This window comes from Cynara cardunculus (genome assembly GCF_001531365.2).
Source record: "Cynara cardunculus var. scolymus isolate 2C chromosome LG 2, CcrdV1, whole genome shotgun sequence".
NCBI lineage: Eukaryota > Viridiplantae > Streptophyta > Magnoliopsida > Asterales > Asteraceae > Cynara > Cynara cardunculus.
This window is the reverse complement of record NC_037529.1, coordinates 10,047,884-10,066,063: the sequence shown is the minus strand read 5'-3', so window position 1 is coordinate 10,066,063 and position 18,180 is coordinate 10,047,884. Positions and strand designations below refer to the sequence as shown.

Here is an 18,180-nt window from a genome sequence, read left to right as displayed (position 1 = left end):
TATATATATATATATATATATAGGGAAGTATATATTATATAAGCAAGGATTGTGTGAGAAAAAAAGTTAATGCGAGAAACGTAAGAAGAGATCTGGACCCTTGAACTCCTTTAATCTCAAACTCACTCATGAATCGCACTTGATGCAAGGATTGATGTGGTGCATCTCATTCTAATTTGCATCTAAAGATGAAAATCTCTTATTACGTTTCTCAAATTAACTCTCATTCTTACCAAAATTCAACACATATTCATTATAACTTTAGTAGAAGGTACTCGCGCAATGCGGCGATATACATCTTGATTTTAATATTTTATCTTATTCTTTATCTCTATCAATGTTATAATATGATCTTATGTGATTTTGAAAAAACGATGATGTTTTTATTTTTTAATAAAATATAAATTTAAAGATATCATAAAATCTTGATAAAAATATATCGATATTAGTATAAAATTAACAATTTAAAATTCCTTATTTTTTGTGTAATTTTTAATTCAATTTTTTATTATAATTTAATTTAGGTTCAATAACAAAGTAATTTATATTTGGTTTAATAATATAATTTTCTCATAAAGATAATAATTAATTATTTTGTTAGAACTCGATAATTATTTTAATTACATTTTATATTTTTTATATTTTAAAATAAGATGTTTATCCTCTATTTAATTATGTTTATCCGCAGTTAGTTACACGAATTCAAGCATGGAGCTTTAATAAGTTGTATTTGTGCATAATTTACTTGTAATCTTGAAATTTTAAGTAATTATGCATAAAAATACGATACTTTATATATAAAAAATGATTTTTAAGAATTTTTGTCAAATATTTTATAATATAATATTGATAACGTTTTTAAAGAATAAATGCAAAGGGAAACTTCAACCAACTGTTATTCAAAAGTAGAAGTTTCCGGTCTTACGCCGACGGAATCGTCAAACACGGGAAAGCTGATCAAACTACCCTTTCTTGGTGGCTTCGCCATTGGAGTTTCCATATATTACACTTCACTCCCACTAGATTATATTTATGCCCATTTTCATCCTTCTAAAACTAATATTTTGCATCCAAGTCTTTTATATCACCATAAAATGCCATGGTTAGAAACAAATGTTAAAAAAGAGAGAGAGAAAACAATATTAACTTGATTAAAAGAAAATTATTAATAACAAAAAAAAATTATATGCAAAAATTATTAATATATATATATATATATATATATATATATAGAAATTATCAGCATACATGCAAAGAAATATTATTTTTGCATAAAGAAACAATAATATTTTATGGATAACCTAAAATTTATTAATTGTAATTTGTAAGGAACAATAATCCTACCCCGATCGTGTTATATAAAGATTTATCTGATGTATACCTAAAAAGAAAAATACAATTTACATAATTATAATAATTTAGATGTTTGATTTAATAATGTTTTAACCACAAGGGTGATGCCTGATTGATTTGAGCTTGATTCCAAAGATCAAAAAGTACCAGAAGGTCCCGAGTTCAAATTCAAGGAGGAATAAAAATCTTCTTATAGCCACGGAGATTCAAATGCGATAACTCCGGATTATCTGCAAAACAGGTGGTTATTTTGAAATTAGTCGGCTCGCATAACGAGTTGAATATCCAGGTTAATAAAAAATAATTTAAGTGTACAATTACTATAAATATATTTAACTATTAAAAAAATAAAATAAAATAATATATTAACATTAATATTATTTATTATGTTTTGATAATGATTAGATACGTATGGGGTTTCCATGTGAAGATTCCTATATGTACAAGTGCATTGCACATGTGGCTACATGATTGAAACAATTATTTATTACTGTATAATTTAATAATATTGATTTTGATTTTGATTTTTCTATGTTTATTTTATTATCAAATGTATTTTAAAGGTTTATTTGTTACTGATTATTATTTATTAGACCCCATTTACATACGCTTGCAAAACCATTATGAATGCTACATAGGGTTTTTACTTATTAAATTTGTAAGTGTATTTGCAAATCTCACATGGCCACGTACATCCTCACCTTTTTTTGTTGTTGAAATTGTTTAAAAAAACTATGTTTTATATAAAACAATATATTTATAAATCAATTTATTTTTTAATTAAATTAATTAATGTTGTTTAACTAAATTAAAATAATGAATTATAAAATAAATAAAATGAAAATATTATATTGTTATATCATATATCAGTTGTTTGCTTAAAATTAATGTTTATATTTTAATTGATATTAAATTAAAATAAAGAATTATATATTATGTTTTTACTAGTCTAAAAATAATTAAAATGTATATATAATGATGTGGATGGTAACTTCAACTTTAATATATAAATTTTTTGGAATATTTAATTAAAATTAAAATATTAGTATTAAATGAATTAAATATAGAATCAATGTAATAAATACTCTGGTTTTGAACTACGACAAACAGGTCCACATGGCACTTTGTTTTTAATTTTTAAATAAAAAAGGATAACAGGTTTACAAATGAACACCCACCAGCTATCATGAGTAGGAGTATAAATGATACGAGTCGAGTTCAAACATCAATATACTTGACTCGAATTTTCAGTAACAAACCTAGTTGTCATATTATCTTAAAAAACAAAGCATTTGTGCTTATTATCTTCATAAATCCTTGAAGAGGTTCATTAAAAAGTCAAGAAAAAAGGTAAGTATTATACATTAGAGTTGAGTTCCAGTGAAGATAATGGTTATGGTGATAAATGTAAAAATGGATATAACTTCACCATTTTATCAATCATAATTGAAGATAACCACAAGATAAATTCTCTTTTAAATAGTGATTCATGGGTTATTTTGGATTAAAAATGATTAAGAGGCCGTTTACCAAACGCTTACCTAGGTAAGCGCTTACTCTACCAAGTCACATTACCTTACTAGATGAATATGACATAAACTAAGAATCTTACCCGGTAAGAACGAAGTCTTACCCGGTAAGTAAGAGTGACGACTCTTACCACAGTTAGCGCTTGCCGGGTAAATTGTTGCATACGATACTGTTTTGGTGGACTAAGATCTTACCCGGTAAGTAAGTGAGAGTGTTGAATTTTACCGGTAACCGCTTATTAGGGTAAGCGTTTGGTAAACGACCCCTGAAGTTCAAATATCTTCCTACACTTGTCACCTTGATTCCAATTCTAACACCATCATTCGTCTATAAGTTAAACAATAAATAAAAGGTAAATGAAGTCTATATCTATGTAGTCGAGTGTATTTTACTTAAAGTAGAGGGACTAAAATGAAAATTAAATATTTTTCGAATTAAAAAAATAAATGTGCATATACGCGTGGAGGGACCTGATTGGCGAAGAACGGAAAGAATTAGCATGGCATCATCGTAATTAACTCCAACCTCAAGGGCATTATTTCAAAATCCGACGAAAGGAATTAAAAGAAGTTGAAAATGTCACAACTAAGAAGGCTAAAATTTTCAAAATCCCCCCCTGCCGGAGTTCCAAAATGAACCCCACCCACCCTGACGCCGGCCTCGTATTGACACACACTCTCTCTCTTACGAATAACCGGAGTCAATTTCAAGATTTCAACACGTAAGAATCTTCGGTTTCTATAGACTGGAGGTTTAAAACAGGAACATATTCGAGTCTCGACTCAATTCTTTTTGGTTCGTGTGTCACGTGAGGGAGAGAGAGAGAGAGAGAGAGAGAGAGAGAGAGAGAGAGAGAGAATTAGTAATGGAATCATCGGGGCCGGAGCCGGTGGTGAATAAAGTAGCCGTAAGGTCGTCGGTGATAGAATCGATCAAGGGATGGTCGTTATCGGGGATACGGATTCACAAAGAGGAGTTGAGGCAGAAGCTTACGATGCCGGAGTATTTACGCCTTGCTATCAAAGACGCCATTGCATCCAAAGATATCGATGCTGGGAAACGTCACTATGATTTCTCCACCATCGGCCATGATAAGCCACCTCACATCGCCCCTGAATCGCCGTTGGTTGTATTTATTAATTCCAAGAGCGGTGGGCGCTATGGCCCGGAACTTAAAGCTAGGTTGCAGGATTTAATGGGCGAAGAACAGGTAAGCTTTAATTTTCCCTATCGAAAAACATTTTGCAAATTTCTTATAAAAGTTTCATTGAACTTTGATATATTTTAGCTTGTGTTTTTGCATATCAACCTTAATCTAGCAGTAATCAGAGTAAACTGGTATATAAGTAATCGGAATTCAAGAATTGGGTTGCTAAAAGGAGAGTTTTTGAACTCTTGAGTTTAACTTTTTTTGGTATTAAAGTCTTGTTACATCTTGGATGTTGATATTTCTCAAGTAATTTTGGTTCTAATAATGCAAAAAAGCATCAACACATACAAGTTTCATAATTGCCAGAAGATTGTCTTGCTATGCTTTCTTGGACTCCAGTGTCTTAAAGGCAACTCTTTTTCATATTTTCTTCACGAAACCCACTATCAGATCATTAGGCCCGGTTAAAGTTTGACGCCTTTCTTGTAAACCAAAGGTGATAAACAGGCCAACTTCGATAGATTTAGCAACATAATTGAATCCTCGTTGATGCATACAGATTGGGTTATCTTGGGAGATGGTATCCAAGATTGAGAAACTAGTCGAAGTTCACTTGGACTGTTTTGAACTACATACACTCAAAGTTCTTTCACACATATTGCATACAGATTGCTGTTTCTGCAGTGTGTTATAAAAGTTGAGTTTTTTACTTTAATTTTCTTTTTGTGCAGGTCTTTGACCTTTTAACTGTGAAGCCTAATGAGTTTATTCAGTATGGGTTGGGTTGCCTGGAGAAGTTTTCTAGTCTTGGTGATGGTTGTGCCAAGGAAACTCGTGAAAAGTTGAGGATTGTGGTATGTATACATACAATGATATGCTATATAGCAATTCTATATCTACTATGAGATGATTTGTGGTGCTAAGGTATTGGCTATTATCTGATAGGTTGCAGGAGGTGATGGTACTGTAGGATGGGTCCTTGGGTGTTTAGGAGAGCTTCATAAAGCAGGGCGGGACCCAGTTCCACCAACGGCAATTGTACCTCTTGGTACAGGCAATGACTTATCCAGGAGTTTTGGTTGGGTAATCACAGAATGTCCATCTAATTTCAGTTTTCTTATCCTGGTCAGGTTCTTCAAACATGTTTGAACTTATTTCCAGGGTGGTTCGTTTCCTTTCAACTGGAAAGCAGCTATAAAAAAGACTCTTGATAAGGCTATTCGTGGTCCAATTAGCCGCCTTGATAGGTGAGTTAATTTTCTTGAGCTTTCGATAGCATCAGTTATCTCCTTGTAATTTACAAGTCAACTATTATAAGTATGTGTGGAAGCTACAGTGTTAGAAATCTGCATACCTGTGAAATTTCTTTTTGCAACATTTAAGTGATTTTTATAATAAACTGTTCTTTAGATATCTATTTACAAGTATGCTATACGTTTCCTTATTTTTATCATAGACGTGGCTATGAATTTTCTTTTTTCGTGTTTGTTGTGCACTCATGTTTTCGTTTTATGAAATATATCTTATCATGCACAGTTGGAGTCTTTTAATATCAATGCCAGCTGGTGCAGATTTGGACACCCCTTACTCCTTGAAACGAACAGAAGAAGTTGTTCTTGATCAGGTTAGGATCGTAGTCAGCTCAGAAAATCTAGTTAATCAACTGGCCAACTCTCAGAGTTAATATTAGTTGCATAGTAATCTGTCCATTCAATCAGTGATGATGACAGTATATCTGCACATTTTCATTGAATCAGTTATTATTGCATAATCAAAATATATGTTAATATTATATGCGCTCTGGCATCTTTATTTGAAGACAATATGGGAATTACATGGTATGGTAAAATTTTCTATGTGCTTCCATGGACTTATTTGCAGGATCTAAAAGTCGAAGGACCGTTGCCTGAAAAAGTTTCTTGCTACCAAGGGGTCTTTTATAATTACTTCAGTATAGGTATTCTATTACATTCTTTCTGATTGAAGCATGGTTTGTTTGTTCAAGCTGTTTGTCAGTTGTTTCTTTAGTGGATTATAAAAATTTTGAGTTATGGGTTTGACAAGTTTTCAGCTACAAATCTACTAATTCCTTTCTTATAACATAGAAACCCTGCGATAATAATACTTAAACAGAACCTTATTGAGGGTTATTATAGTCTGTAACCTTCCCTTAGGGTGCGTTTGGTAGGCGGATGTGACTGGATACGATTGGATGGAACAGGATTGGACCGGCGAGGGTAAGGTAGATGGATGAAAGAATTATCAAAGGTTTTAATTTAACATGGGTAGTTCAGTAATTTACCAATCTTTGTCCGATCTCCCTAATTTTTGTTCCACCTATTTTGGTGGGGCAAAAAAATGCAGTATTGTTCTAATGTCGTGCCAAACATGGGACAACAAGCTTCTGTTTTGTCCTTTTCCGTCCTTTCCCATGTACCAAACATACCCTTACGGGCCTCAGCACTCACCTTTTGGTTTATTTTGATCTTCCATTCTCTGTTATCCGTTTTATTTATCTTGTTTTATTTCCTACAGGAATGGATGCCCAAGTAGCTTATGGCTTTCATCATCTACGGAATGAGAAACCTTACCTTGCACAAGGTCCTATTTCAAACAAGGTCTAAACTCTAGTCCGCTCGTAAAACTTTCATACATCATTCTGATATCCTCTAAGCTTTTTCTTGATTGAATATGTGTAAGCATATATGCATTTGATTATTTCTGGGGTTTTGAGATTTTTTAAATGGACTACTTCTCTGTTGCAGATAATTTACTCGAGTTACAGTTGCAAACAAGGGTGGTTTTTTACGCCTTGTATAGCTGATCCGGGTTTGAGGTAAGAATTTCTCACATTGAAGTACTCTCTATGTCTCAAAATTCGTGCCATATTTGACTTGTTCGTATCTCAAGTCCTTTTGGGTTAATTTAACTAATATATTCTCTCTTTTTTTGACAAAAATTGTAATCAGAATCTTATATTACCTTTCAGTGAAAAGAAAACCAACTATCATAAAATGCAGGAAAAATCCTGCATTCGGGTTGAGTTTAAAGATTCATTGTTTTTTTAATTTGCAATGACAATGTGGTGAATGTAGGGGACTAAATAACATCTTGAGGCTGCATGTTAAAAGGCTCAACAGCACACAGTGGGAGCCGATTACTATCCCGTCAAGGTCAGCTGTTTATTCTATGTTACTCTCTTAGTCGGACCATTGTTAAACTTGTCGCACATTTCTTACGTACCAGAGGTAGGAACTTGGTCATTTGACCTTACTACTTGGTAACTTTACTGTCTAATTTGATCTAACCCATGAATCACGCTTGATACGAGGATTGAACCGGTGCATCTCATCCTAATCTGCATCTAAGGGTGGAGATCCCTTCTTACGCTTCTCACCTGAACCCAACCCTTTAATAAGATGTCTAATACATCCAGGGGATCTGATTTATTATTGCTTTCCTCTGAGAGATTATTACATTTTTTCTCGATTTTTTGTGCTTGATGTAATATAACAATACGTTTGTTTTTGCCTGACAACATGTGTATCTTCCAGTGTTAGGTCTATAGTCGCTTTAAATCTTCATAGCTATGCAAGCGGAAGGAATCCATGGGGTAACTTGAAGCCAGACTATTTACACAAGGTAACATTTGTTGGTCACACCATATAAATACCGTCTGTATAATGGCTCACAGGGAAGTCATTTTGTTTGAATGCAGAAAGGTTTTGTTGAGGCTAAAGCAGATGATGGTGTGTTAGAAGTTTTTGGTTTTAAACATGGATGGCATGCATCATTTGTTATGGCTGATCTTATTTCAGCCAAACACATTGCCCAGGTACTACTAATTGGCTGAATCCATTCCTTGTCGAATGTATATAATATTTAATTCTTTCTTTTTCACATTATTTACTTTTGCTACATGCAGGCTACAGCAATTCGGTTCGAGTTAAGGGGTGGAACATGGAAAGAAGCGTTTATGCAGATGGACGGAGAACCATGGAAACAACCCATGAACAACGAGTTCTCAACGTTTGTGGACATCACGAGGGTGCCATTTCAGTCGTTTATGATCAATGGGGAGTGATCGTTCAGGTAATTAGCATCACGTAAAGCAAAGCATTAATTCCATTAGCGATCGTTGTTAAATAATTGTTCTATAGTTGTATGATCTTGTAAAGAACATGAATCATGAGTGAGAGATGGAGAGTATTTATTTGCATCAGTGATGTAATTACCCAATGGTTTGAGTTGGTTGGTAATTAATTGTAAATTTTAGTTGTTTCCTTGTTAGTGGTATGAGCTTTGTATTCCATCTCCAACAAATTCCTTAAAGTTTACACTAATTTTCTTCATATTCAAATAATTCCTTAAAAAAATGATTGTTTAAGAGAAATAAATGATTTTTCTTTTATATTCTTCCATGGTGCACTGCGGATTAATCAAACAAATTGTATTATTTGGCAGTCATGAAACACATCATTATGAGCAATCTGAATGGCACTTCTATTATCACACCACAAAGTTGTCGGTGATAGATGAGAAATACCTATGTCAAATAAAAGCCATCATAGCCATACTGTACTCAGCTTCAGTACTAGAGCATGCAGTAGTAGAACGATAATCAGTAATATCCCCATCCTGATTAGCATCGGAGAAGGCACAAAGTTCAAGGGATGAAGAAGAAGAGAAATGTAGACCATGGAACATCGTACCTTTAATGTTTCTTCTTCAAAATCCAGTTCCACCATCATCAGGGACCGTCATAGCTAATTACTATTGTTGGAATATGTGAAATTCCTTTACATCCCTATCTAAAAGAGCCAACGTAAATGAGAGATTTCTACATAAGTATAAATTTGATGGTTTTATGACAAATTAATACGATAACACAAAATAAAACGAAAATCTATGAAAACAAACTTAACAAAATCGAGAAGAACAAGAATTTGTGTACCTTTTCGATGATAAACTCGAATTGAATGATGATACGTGGACAAAGCCCTGCCAGGGTGTAGTGTCCGAAGATGGAATTTTGTCCCCAATCGTGCTTGGCTTCGGACGTCGCCTTGAGGATACAAGTATTGGATCGAATTGATGCAAGTCAATTCATTCCCATCGAATTGATAATGTGTTCTTGAGTAACCAAGGAGAATTTGAGAGAATTTTGATGGGAATTTCGTATATCTGAAATGTTGGGAAACAAAGGTATTTATACATTTGCATAGCCAATCGAAAATAACTGTCAAAAACTGCCCAGAGGATAAAGCAGGTTTACCGCATAGGAGTCGCATTAGATTGTTTCATTGAACCAAACCCCGAGTTTGGTTGTATGCAACTTGTTTTCCTCTCTGTTTCAATATTCGTTAAAAAAAAAAACGGTTTTAAAATCAATAGAGCCCAAGGCCAATCTTTTGATCATTAAATAAATAACAAAAACCGTCACTAAAGCCCCAATACCATCCACAGACTTTGATATTTTCTATATCGTTTCATTTTATATATCTTGGTCTAACAAACCTGTAGTGCTTACGTTAAATGTTATAATGATGGATTAAGCAGCCCGGCCCGGCCCGGCCCGGCCCAGTATTGTTGTTGAATTTTGATGTTTATACCCCTAATCCTATACTTTTTAATGAAAAATCTTAATACTAAATATGTTGATTAGTTTATAAAAAATATATTGATGTACTAATTGAATTAAATTTTGTTAAGAAAATTAAAAATTAAAGAGTTATAATTAACAGGTATAATAATTTAAAATGCAAAAATAACGATAAAAAGTACTCTTAAAATGCTATAATTAAAACAAATATGACAAATAACAAATTAAAAAAAAAATGAAAGTCAAATTTAGAATAATAAAAATATAAAACATATGAAATGAATGGTACGCATAAGAGGAAATATTACAAACTAAAAATAATATATTCTCTTACAAATATTAACATTTTGTTTAGGGTAGAGGAACAAACAAACCGAATCATGCATACAAAACGCTGGATGCCATGTCAAACTATCCATACATACATGTATCATATACGTTTGAGAATCCAGTTATTTATAAAAACTATGAGATTTAATAACATGTCTACATTTAATGTTTGAAATATAAAATGTTCATGCGAATTATCATATTTGAGTTTGATATTTGAAATAGAAAACAGATTGGTTTGGGTTCAATAAGTGACTACAATGTGAGTTACCACGTATGGGTTCAATATATGTGGTTGTGAATGGATCTCACAGTTTTCTCATAAAATACAGAGTTCTCCCCCCCCCCCCCACACATACATATAAGAACATAATCAAATAATAACTAATTAGTTTGCGGTAAATGTGAGATCCAAAGTGAGCCAATCATTTAAAATAATTAATATTTTTCTTAAAATAAAATAGAAGGGCAAATTAGTAATTTCGGTTGATTATTCAATTTACTTTAATTAGATTAATTACTTTATTTTAGGTATCACATTGTTCATGGTGTGTATCACAATAGTATCTAGTTCTTCCTTATATATATAGACTTGGGATCATGTGAGACCAATGGTTTTTCGTGAGACCCGTAAGACCAATTCTCAACCCTTGGATTAAATTTACAATCGTCAGATCTGAACATTCATAAACGCCACGAAACTTCTCAATAATTACAAAATTGCCACCTTGCAACTTTAGACCGTTAGATCATAAGTTTATAACGTTGATCAATGAACATAAATTGGTCTTACGGGTCTCACGAAAAACCCTTGGTCTCACGTGAACCCAACCCTATATATATATATATATATATATATATATATACACACACACACAACATATGTATCATAGTGGTACTACAATTGATATCACAATGATACCACAGTTGGTATCATAGTGGTCTCGAAGTTTACTTGGTATGTTTTTGATATATTCTGGGTATCACATCGTGTATCATGGTGTATTTTGGGTATCACATGGTGTTCGCCGAGATAAGTTTATCGGAGGCCGGAATCAGAAGAGAGAGACAAAGGAGAGAGAAAAAAATTTAAATACCTAAAATGTCCTTTAATTAAAAATTTAAGTCAATTTACCAAGAATATTAGTTTTCTAATTTATCTATTGATTTGTGATTGAAATTGGATCTCACAGTTATCACAAACTAACCAGTTCTCCCTTGAACGGACCCATATATATATATATATATTGTAGAACTCTTTCATAATCCAGAGTCCAGAGGAATGATTTAATTTTATTATTCAATAAGCAAATTTCAGTGTTTGTTTTTCCTTCTTCAAACTTCCTTTTTAGGTTTGAAACGAATTAAATTGACATTATTCATCTTAATGAATTGCAAGTATCTAGACGACGCGAGGCGTGGCGTGACGTGACAACGAGGTCAAACGTCAAGCCTTACACGTTACATCAAGATCTTGATGTTTTTGAAGACGTTCCGTAAGGTAGCATATGTATGCACATATGTTAGTATTTTGAATAATCTCGTGAAATAATTTAAATTCATTTATAGTTATAAAATTAAAAGAGAAAGAAAAATCATTTTATATCAAATATATTTAACTTAAAAGAAAAGATATAAAGCATGCGAAATCAAAATTAAATCTCTTGAATCTTTAATCATTACTTTCTTCAATTTCTAAAGAATTTTTCTTCCACTGCAGGTGTATGAAAATGAGAGTAAAGATTTACCTCTTTAGTGTTTTGATGTGATAATATTTATTTATCCTCAAGTTATATGTTTAAAAGAATTAAAAAAAACCCATATCATACAAAGTAACGTGTCGTAACGCGCCATAATGCATTATAACGGGTTACAAAACGGGTTATAACAGAAGTCAAGACTTAAAGTGAAACCACATGAATTAATATGGTGACGAAGGCAAGCCTCGACACCATAACACACCATAAGAAGGCGATATAGAAAAGGGTAATTTAGAACCATATTAATGGACAAAAGTTCATAAGATTATTTAAATGGACATATAATAGATATTGCATGGTGACTCACATATCCACAATAAAGTTTCATATTTCACTTTTGACAAATTAATTAGTAAAGATTCATATCTTACTATTTCATTTACATCTTCAACAATAATAGACCCTCATCAACCAAGCAGAAAATCCAAACAAAAGTACAGTATGGACACACACACACACACTTATTCTATAAACAATTGACACAAAGTGGAAAATGGGCACATTTTTGGGGTGAAAGGTACAAGTCAGTAGATAGACAACGACTTGCCATTTGAAGAATAGACGAAAAAAACCTGAGCAGGTAGAGAGATATATAAGTAGGAGTTGGTTGGGAAGCGTGTGTGGGTAGATCGATGAATTGGAGTGGTAGGGTAAAGGTGGTGTTGGTGGTGCACCCCAGCAATGTTGGATTGTAGAATAATGTTTCTATCCAGTAGGAACCCTTCAATTATTCCGTCATTATCTCACGTTGTGATATACGAATTCATAGTGAGAAGTGAAGTTATAGTGAGAAGTATAAGAAGAGATCTCTACCCTTCGATCAATCCTAATTGAATGTCAACATTAATGAGGTGCACTGAGATGCAACAAATCGATTCCCTTCCAGAGCGCAATTCATGAGTGAGAATGAGATTAAAAGTGATCAAGGGTTCTAATCTCTTCTTACACTTTTCATACGATCCTTTGCCATCATGTTTATTGGGCGAAAGATCTAAAGTTTGTCTAGCGTCTGAACCAAAAATAGTAGTTGAGACAAAGAGGCTAGCGACCATGAAAGAAATGAAACCGTGCATATCATTAATTAACAAAATGGGTTTTTAGAATGTTCAACCGTCTTTGAACGTGTTGATGAAGACATAATGTAACTTTGAGTTTATAGGATCAAAACTTGTGTGTCTAATTTAAAGACGTTACAATAAATTGTTCAATAGTCTATATCCAAGTCGTATCAAGAAATCTTTGTTGGTAGTGATTACGTTAGAATTATAAAATGGGTCCAGCTCCAAGTGTTTTTGTCGTTATCCTCTTTTTTCTTGATGTAACTTTACTACTTAAGCATATATGCTTTTATGTTAAATTTCTTCCCATTTAAAGTGAAATTACCACCAAAGTTCCCTTATCAAATCATGGGTTGGGGATCGATTGAAGAATTCAAAACCCTAATATATCCTTCAATTTTCATAGTTATTCACTTATTCATGATAGAGTTAAAGAAACCAAGTTGATCCAAATTGGCCCATGCACACATGAATATGTTTACCATTGTTGGACAAATTAAGTTGAATGATGCATAAAATTCCATGAGAGATGGTTATACCATATCTTTTGATACGTTTAGTTTGACATAAAGGGAATTAACGAATTAAGATATACTTGATTTTGAAAAATTCGGAACTAATGGTCTGGTTGACAAAACATGCATGGATTTGTTTCTTTCTATTTTATTCTAATGAGGTGCACAAATGAATCTATTTTGATCGCGAACAAATTCCAAACATATAATTTCAAATCAATTGATATGACGAGTACAAATACTCAAAAACTCATCTTCATAGCTAGGCTGCTATTTGTGTGTGTAAGAGAGAGAGAGAGAGAGAGAGAGAGAGAACAAGTAGACCCCAACAGATAGAATAGATTCCGTAAACGAAGTCGCTCGTGAGCAGTAGAGCAAGTAGACAACCAACATCATTAATTATCATAAAATAGACTTCATAACCAATATTACATATTTTATTCGTAAAAGTAAATGTTAAACTATAATCATATTTATAGTTTCATGGATAAACAACAACTGAAAATGATTCATGATCTCTTAAATAAGAAAATATATGGAAGTTTTACATGGTAGAAAAAATCTTTTATGAACGTTTGATGCTTATATAGACAAATTATTTGTAAATTGAAATTTTGTAAGAAGCAAACATCTAAAGTGTCGTTTGTTTTTTAAGAGGTGCTGAAGTCTAAAGTCTGATTTCACTTCTGATTTATAAGAGGTGACGCTAAAGTCTGAAATCTAGATCAGTAAGACTGTTTGTTTTTATGTCTGAAGTCTGATTTCACTTCTGATTTATAAGAGTTGATGCTGAAGTCTGAAATCTAGATCAGTAATACTGTTTTGTTTTTTACGTCTGAAGTCTGATTTCACTTTTGATTTATAAGAGGTGATGCTGAAGTCTGAAATCTAAATCAGTAAGACTGTTTGTTTTTACATCTGAAGTCTGAAATCTGAATCGGTCAAACTAATGTAAAAATATAAAAGATAAATAGTTTTTTTTACAAAAGTATAAAAGATTAATAGTTTTTGTTAACAAATCTCTTCCAGCCCCCAAAATATGAACAAATTGATAGAGGGCGGATTATGATTAAAAGGTATTAAGTTATCACTTAAAATTTCGGGGGCATTTAGAGCTTTTAATACCCAAACGTTTGAACGAATCAAACTTCAAAGATATTAATAGATAATTTAAAAAAAACAAACATACCCTTAGTTTGACGTAAATGCAATTAAAGTTACAACTTATTTGAAAACAATTTACATCTAGTCCAATTAGATCTTTAAACAATGCGTTTGGTATGCTACCAAATCTCTCTTTCTTTGAAATTAAATTGATGGTTCCTAAAAGAATTGTTTATCCCTAAAAGGTTAAAATGGTGATGAAAACATTAACATGATGTAGGATGGAAACCCAACTGATTTATATTGATTAACATAAAGTGTTATCCTGAATAGTCGACATTGTGACCTCAAATAATGTTATTCTATATACTAAAGGAATTATCCTAGAATGTATTTGGCAGTGGAATGGATTTACGATGTTAGGTATAAAAGATAAGATAGATAATATTAATTTAAAAGTAATTATTGATTGATTTTGCGTTTAAAAATACTCGGAAAAACGATTTTATATGAACTATTAGTATTTTTTTGAATTCATGTAATTTCTGATGATAAAAACACTATATTGAATTTTTTGTACTAATCGAGGGCGCCTTTTTACATCTCTCCCATAACCTATAAAATATAAGGAATGAGCCTGATCCCACCACGATGGATATGTCACCACTGCCGCCAACGCCGACGCCGCCATCACCGTTGTTACCACCAACACTATCGCCACCACCACTACCATCGAGAACACTGCTGCCTCCACCCGACCACCACTATTATATCAATGAACCAAACATTCAAATCCTTTTGACATATTCCACCCTAAATCCTGCCATGCAAACATATCGTCAAACATGATTAATTTTCATTCCAATTTCTTTGACGTATTCATTATGTGAACCAAATGTGAACTAAGTAATTACTTTCTAAAAGAGATGTTATTGAATGTGGGATTCAATCATAAAAATCATTGACGTGCACGCAAACCATTCTTGATAGTGAAGAAAAGGATGATTCGTTTATATTACATGCATGAATATTCATCTTTAAGAAAAATATCGACTTTATTATCATATATATGGTGTAGCAAGAGAATTCATGTTACTACAAGTGCATTGATTGATTTCCTTTTATAGATAATAATAGAGTCATGGTCCCCAAATGCCAAATACACCTTTATCTCCACAAAATAATATATAATTGTCGTTTAGGGGAATAAAAATCTCCTTGTGGCCACGAAGGTTCAAATGCGGTGACTCCGGACTATCTACAAAACAGGTGGTCGTCCTGAAATTAGTCGGCTCGCATAGCGGGTTGGATTTCCAAGTTAATAATAATAAAAAATTATGAGATGCTATTGGTCTTAATATTTTACAATTTACTTTTCATTTGAAATTCCTTAATCACATAAATTTTGAAGTTTCCACATAAATTTTGTTGGATCATATATAATCAATTACTTCCTACGTATAAAAACAATGAAATTTTGCTAAAATAATGGAAAAGTTCATACTTGTATGTAAAAATAGGGATGTTGTCAGTGCGGTTTAGAATCAAACTGCAAATTCCATCACATATGTCTTAAACTGCATCATGAAAGGCATTGCAATATGGTACGTTTTATACGGTTTGTATCTAAGACATTTTAATACAATAACTATAAATCACAATATGAAAATAAATTTGAAGAAGACATTTCAATATTTCATACAATAAAAAATTTCCAATAGGTCTGAAACGTGTAATGAAAAATATTGTAAGCAAACTAAAAAGTTCCATAATTAATTCAAATACATCTAATGAGAAGATAAAACTCAAATTAAGTTTGGTAATAAAGTGTGAGAAAAGAAAACTGAAAAATCAATAAATATTCAATAATGTCCTGGTTATTTTCAATTAATTAATTATAATGTATATATAATATATGTTCTAAAAATATATAAAAATAAAGCTCAATTAGCAAAGGGCGGAACAACTTTGCACAAATACAAGTAGTACCTAGGTTCGATCCCGCCCCTGCGGTTAACCCCAACCATTGAGTGAGACAAAAATAGTCCCCTCACATTTGATGTCCTTCAAAGCGGGTTGAGTGTGGAGCCGGTTGGGTTGCCAATAATCAACTTTTTGTCCAACTATATATAAATGTGCGTAGTGGTGTGATGTAAATCGTAGTTTGTTACTCAAACCATAAACTATACCGCAAAATGCGATTTGATAAAAATGCAAATCGCACCATGAAAGCTATAAACTAGATGTTGCGGTGAGATGTGGTGCGATGATGGCGCTTTAAATGGACACTGTACATTAAATGCATATTATGTGACCCTACATTTTTTAAAGGAAAAACTAAAAACCGAAAATATATCTTAATAAGTACAAGGAGCCTTTTTGATGGTTTTATATCAGTCGAAGGCATATCTGAATCCAAAATACTAACTTCAAAAATAAAACCAAATTTTTTTATCAATGTTAAAACAACAACATCGAACCTATTTAGGGAAGTCTTGTACTATGAAACAAGTCTAGTGGAAAACATAGAGGTACATTAAATGCACTCTTAGGGATTAAATTTCCTCCTTACACATATAAACATGAAACACTTATTTTTTACATTCTCAATTTATAATACCAGACACAAGGTGTGTCTGTTTACCTCTTAATGATGCCATTAAGAGGTAAACAGACACAAAGGAGGTAAATCTCTGAATCAGTTATACATATTAGTATTGTTTGGCAATTCTTTTTAAAAGTTCTGAATGGTTCAACAAACTCTGATTCGCTCCATCACCACTCCACATCCAATACCATTCAGACACAACCCTTTCCCACGATTTCCCTAGTCTCTCTCCAGTCTCGACCCTTTATCCTCTCTATTCCCTCCTCAATTGTCTCATATGGCACTACTGACTCTAAGACGGGTGCTCTGCTACTCGTCTCTTTTTCCTGTTCTTTTTTGCTCTATCACTACTCATTTCTTCCTCGTTGGTAATTCGGTTTTTCTTGTGTTCATGAAGTTTTGATTTTGTCACATAAAAGGGTTAGATTCATGGTTTTTTTGGTTTTATGAGCATTACTAGTTAATTTTTTCGGTGTATAAAGTCTTTGGAAATAAGCCACCACTGTGGTATTTGCTTGTCTCCATGGTTGTAATCCTTGACGGGTTATATAAATAATTTTTTAGCATTCGTGATTTACATAAATGATTATGGTTTTCGTTTATGAGCACCAACTTTTTGATAAAATTCATCAAAGAACAATACACATTCAATTTGAAGTAGAAAGTGTGATGGAAGCTTGATTAACATTCAAAAGGAAGCCTGATTAACATTGAAAATTATTCTGCTAATCCTATTGAAGATAACCCATCCCCTTCATCTTCCTTTCTTGATGTCTTTGGATGCGTCTAATTTCGATTGACATGTCATTAATTTATCCGTCTTGCCCTCTAGCCCCCTCCCCCGATTTTGGGTGCAATATATAGATTAGAATGTTCCAAAAATAGAGAATGTATTAAAGAGTCGAACTTCCATTTCATGTGATTTTTGTTAGGCCAAAACTTGAACAAACATTGTTATGTTGGTTTCGATTTATATGAAACCATATATTAGCTTGGACATTAGTTATTTTCTATTTTTCATTTAGAAATTTCATTCATGACTTTTGTCAAAGGTTAATTCTCATTCAACACAAGACTGTGATACAATGAGAATTTTATGTTATTCAGATTGTTGATTCAAAACAGTTTTCAAATAATCATTTTTTATTTGACACTAAATCATATAGAGTC

General features: G+C 32.5%; 1 protein-coding gene across 1 annotated transcript; it reads left to right on the top strand.

The window, feature by feature from the left end:
• Positions 1-3,480: 3,480 nt before the first annotated feature.
• On the top strand, positions 3,481-8,344 carry LOC112507677 (diacylglycerol kinase 4). The gene is made up of 12 exons (XM_025112339.1): positions 3,481-4,093; positions 4,765-4,887; positions 4,979-5,116; positions 5,195-5,280; positions 5,570-5,657; positions 5,915-5,990; positions 6,569-6,651; positions 6,799-6,869; positions 7,129-7,206; positions 7,588-7,675; positions 7,752-7,868; positions 7,959-8,344. Exons 1-12 carry the CDS (start codon positions 3,749-3,751, stop codon positions 8,115-8,117), a joined length of 1,452 nt encoding a protein of 483 aa, XP_024968107.1. The 5' UTR covers positions 3,481-3,748; the 3' UTR covers positions 8,118-8,344.
• Positions 8,345-18,180: the final 9,836 nt, after the last annotated feature.

Coding starts and splice junctions, on each gene's coding strand:
- LOC112507677 (XM_025112339.1), top strand. CDS start 3,749: ATGGAATCATCGGGGCCGGAGCCGGTGGTGAATAAAGTAGCCGTAAGG. Junction 4,888..4,978: donor GTGAAAAGTTGAGGATTGTG/GTATGTATACAT, acceptor ATTATCTGATAG/GTTGCAGGAGGTGATGGTAC. Junction 5,281..5,569: donor CCAATTAGCCGCCTTGATAG/GTGAGTTAATTT, acceptor TATCATGCACAG/TTGGAGTCTTTTAATATCAA.